Here is a 4,297-nt window from a genome sequence, read left to right as displayed (position 1 = left end):
AAAAAGGTGGGGGTCAGCTTTTAGGCCCTTGAGTACCCACTTCCCAGGCAAACTGGAATGAAAAACGTGGATGCTTCTGAGATGCTTGTCCTGGGGCCTGCAGGGGAGCTATGGCTCTGTGGTCACCTAGCCCGGAATGGGACTCTCTAAACAGGGTCTCACCATTGCCAGGCAGTGGCTTTGGCCCTGAGTTGATTCCTGTGAAAATGGGGAGTCAGAGGATGGGGTTCAAAGGCTTGGCCTGACGAGGATGTCTTGTTCCCTGGATTTTTCTACAGGATTCCTTTGGAGCACCTTGAGGATGAGCATCAGGACCCCACCCACACTCCTGCAGCTGGCAGCAGAGAGCCTGCTGAGGGACCAGGCCTCTGCCATCGCATCTCTGGAGTACCTGCCCACCGAGCTCTTCCCGGAGATGTTCATCCAGGCCTACAGTAGTAGATGCTACCAGGTCCTGAAGGCGATCACACAAGCCTGGCCCTTCACTGTCCTCCCTCTGGGCTGTCTGCCAGACCTGTCACTGGACGAGGTCTTCAAAGCCGTGTTGGATGGGCTTGACCTTCTGCTTGCCCAGGAGGTTCGCCCCAGGTAAGGCTGCTCCAGGTGCCTGGTAGGGTCCTGGCCATTCTGGAGACAATGGGCATCAGGGCATGTGGAGGGCCTAAGGGGGAACTCAAGGTTTCTGAAGGTGCCAGTGAGGCTCAGGGAGCCCTAGCACACTGCTGAGCTCACCATGGGAACTGGAGGACTCCCTACTGGGAGAGTCATCTGCAAAACATGCACTGCCTCCTCCCAGTGGTATTTGAAGGTAGAAGTGTGGAGCAGGAGTGATGGAAAGAGATGAGCAAAGCAGAGGGAAGAGGAGGGTAAGGGTGAAGTTGACCTTGGGATTCTAAGTAGACGCTCACGGCTGAGGTGGAGTCTGATTGTTGCCTCAACCCAGATGCTCAGTCTCATTCTTCCCTGCTTTTGTTCTGTTGTAATTTTTCAAAATATATATATATATATATATTTTTATTGATTTCAGAGATGAAGGGAGAGGGATAGAGAGAAAGAAACATCTATGGTGAGAGAGAATCATTAATTGGCTGGTTCCTGCATGCCCCCTACTGGAGGGATTGAGCCTGCAACTTGCACATGTGTCCTTGGCCAGAATGGAACTTGGGACCCTTTAGTCCACAGGCTGAAGCTCTGTCCATGGAGCCAAACGAGCTAGGGCTCTGTCGTTATTTTTTTTAAAACATTTTTTGTTCTTGATTTCAGAGAGGAAGAGATAGAGATAGAAACACCAATGATGAGAGAGAGTCATTGATGGCCTGTCTCCTGCAAAAACCTCTCCTCTGCATGGGGCAGTGAGTCTGCAACACAGGCATGTGCCCTGATTGGGAAGCAAATCATGACTTCCTGGTTCATAGGTAGATGCTCAATCACTGTGACACACTGTCCATACAGCATGTCAGCCAATGCCCTGTTGACATGAAAGAATCTAGACTAATGGCCTGCTTTCCCCACAGGAGGTACAAACTGCGGGTGCTGGATTTAAGGAACCTGGGTGCAGACTTCTGGAAAATGTGGTTGGGAGACAGCACCCAGGAGCCCCCACAGACTTGTCCAGTGGATGTGCACAGGTCCAGCCACAACATGGAGCACCCCTTAGCTCCCGTAGAGGTGTTCCTAGTCCTTAACTTCAATGAAAGGGACAGGGAAGAGTTTCTCATGTATGTCATCCAATGGGCCCAGCAGAGGGAAGGGCTGGTACACCTGTGCTGCAAGACGCTGAGGATTGCTGCGGTGCCCTTCCAGAGGCTGAGGCAGGTCCTGGATGCGGTGCAGCTGGACTGCATCCAGGAGGTGGAAGTGAACTGCACCTGGGACCTATCCACCCTGGGGACATTTGCTCTTTACCTGGGGCAGATGAGGAACCTGCAGAAACTCTCTCTCTCCCACATCCAAGTGTTGAGTGAGGAGGAGGAGGAAGAAGAGGAGGAAGAGGAGCAGGAGATGGGGGAGGAAGTGGAGTCAGAGATAGAAGAACAGGAGGAAGAGGAAGTGGAGCAGGAGATGGGGGAAGAAGGGGAGTCAGAGATGGAAGAGCAGGAGCAAGAGGAACAGGAGGAGGCTGAGAATCAGGAATCCTTTTCCCAATTCCTCTCTCAGATGCTCAGGCTGCAGCACCTCCGAGAGCTCGACATGGATTCCCCCTCCTTCCTCCAAGGCCTTCTGGATCAGATGCTCAGGTGAGATGTGTAACAGTGGTTACAGCCCTAGAATGTAAAGGGAGTGGTATTGTTAAATGCTTTGAGGGTTCCCATGAGCACCCAAAGGAAGCATGTTTTGAAATCAGCTTGTCAGGGTGGGTAACAGAACTGGCTCAATGAGGGACCCAACCTGCCTGGGTGTGTGAATTTTGCCTTAGGGACAGAGGTCTAAGTGATGAGGCCTTAGGAGGAGGGTTGGGAGGAGTCAAAGCCACATCAGTTGGAGCATTTTCAGACATAAGCTCTGTGCCCACCAGCCATGTGAACACACATGAGCCTCTCTCAGATTTTCCATCTGTCAGAGGTGGTCCTGGGTACCAGGAAGGTCATTAGTAGAAAGGACAAGCATGGTTCCGAAGCTAAGGGAGTGGGAGTGGAAAGGACTGCAGAGTGACCAGTGGTTTGCGGTGATGTATGGATGGAAGTCGCCTTCCCAGTTTGATGTTGCAGAATCTTCCTTTGGTTTACTCTCTCCCTTTTCTTTAAATCCTCAAAGGAGGATTTTCCCCCATTGATTTTTAGAGTCAAGTGGAATGTGTGTGTGTGTGTGTGTGTGTGTGTGTGTGTGTGTGAGAGAGAGAGAGAGAGAGAGAGAGAGAGAGAGAGAGAGAGAGAAATACGATGTGAGAGAGAAATGATTTGTTGCCCTCAGCACATGACTCAAACCCGGGCAGGGCATTGAACCATCAATTGATATCTGTACACTTGACCGAGAATCACACATGAGATCCTTGGTACCAAAAGGAAAGCTTTATCCACTGAGTCAAACAGGCTAGGGCCACTTGAGTTCCCTACGAATTAAAATCTAATGTGGTCAAGATGTCTGGTGCCTGGAGCCAAGCAGTAGACAGAAGGAAGCCTAAGTTGACAGGATGGTTGGTTTTGTCTCCCAATCATAAGGTGCCCACCTTGACCTAGACACTATCAGGCTCTCTGAGCAGGTTCCCATGGCTTCCCTTATGTCCAGGCACCCTCCAGAGTGCAGTGCTTTGCTTGGCAGCTGAGAAAGGAAGCTCTGGAGAAGTGGTGAACTTGACTCAGCCTAAAAGGAGACTGGGATTCCACTGTGTTTCCCATCATCAGATTGTCAGGACAACCCTGGGCTTAGACAAATTGGTCTTCTCCCACATGGAGGCCCCCTCTACCTGCCACCCCCATTCCATGAACTAACCACTCTGTGTCTCCCCAGGTGCCTGCAGGCCCCCTTGGAAAAACTCACCATAACAAATTGCCCGCGCCTGACCCATTCAGACCTGAGACACCTGTTCCAGTGCCCGAACCTCAGGCAGCTGAAGTCCCTGTGTCTGTATTGTGCTAGCCTCGCTAACTTTAGTCCTGAGCCCCTCCGAGCTCTGCTGGAGGCATTGGCACCTACCCTCCAGGAACTGTACCTTGAGAACTGTGGCATCGTGGACTCTCAAGTGGAAGCCATCCTGCCTGCCCTGAGCTGCTGTCACCAGCTCATTACCATCACCATCACTGAGAACCCCCTGTCCTTGGCCACCGTGGGGAAGCTGCTGTGTCACACAGTGGGGATTCGCAGCTTAGACCTGGAGCTGTACCCGGTGCCCCTGGAGTGTTACACGACCCAGGGCACTGTCAACCAGAAGAGACTTGCCGTGATCCGGGCTGAGCTGGCGGGGATTCTGAGGGAGTTAGGACAGCCCAGGGCCATCCTGCTTGCCACCAAGCCCAGAGGCCAAAGGGAATATTATAAGGTGGCATTTTCATGACTGGGACCCCATGGTGTGCCCCTGTAATGACATGCTAAGTGGGTGCACCTGAACTTTCTGGGTCTTTGGAAGCTGAAACCTCAGACCTGGGTGCAGGGGCCACCAGTGTGTCAGGTTCATGCCCAGAGTGAATGGGGAAAGGGAAAGTCACAGCCTGGGTACAGGATTGCAGGGACAAAGGACAGGGAGTTCATGGGACCTCAAAGGCAAAGTGTCCTACCATCAGAAACATGAATCTCATTTGCGTGGGGAGGGGGCAGAATTTGGGCTCGAGCTTCTTGTGTGGGAGTGAATCCTGGGGTGGAT

The 4,297-nt window shown here is 52.2% G+C and overlaps 1 protein-coding gene across 1 annotated transcript; it reads left to right on the top strand.

The window, feature by feature from the left end:
* Positions 1–301: 301 nt before the first annotated feature.
* Positions 302–3,991, top strand: LOC311616045 (PRAME family member 12-like; the record flags this gene model as incomplete). Its single annotated transcript, XM_084871325.1, has 4 exons — positions 302–588; positions 1,515–1,953; positions 2,158–2,237; positions 3,448–3,991. The coding sequence occupies 4 exons, from the start codon at positions 302–304 to the stop codon at positions 3,989–3,991; spliced, it is 1,350 nt and encodes a 449-aa protein (XP_084727451.1).
* Between the last annotated feature and the right edge of the window lie 306 nt (positions 3,992–4,297).

This window comes from Pipistrellus hanaki (assembly GCF_964339955.1).
Source record: "Pipistrellus hanaki genome assembly, chromosome: 2".
NCBI lineage: Eukaryota > Metazoa > Chordata > Mammalia > Chiroptera > Vespertilionidae > Pipistrellus > Pipistrellus hanaki.
The sequence above is the reverse complement of the archived record's forward strand: the minus strand, read 5'-3'. Positions and strand labels throughout refer to the sequence as shown.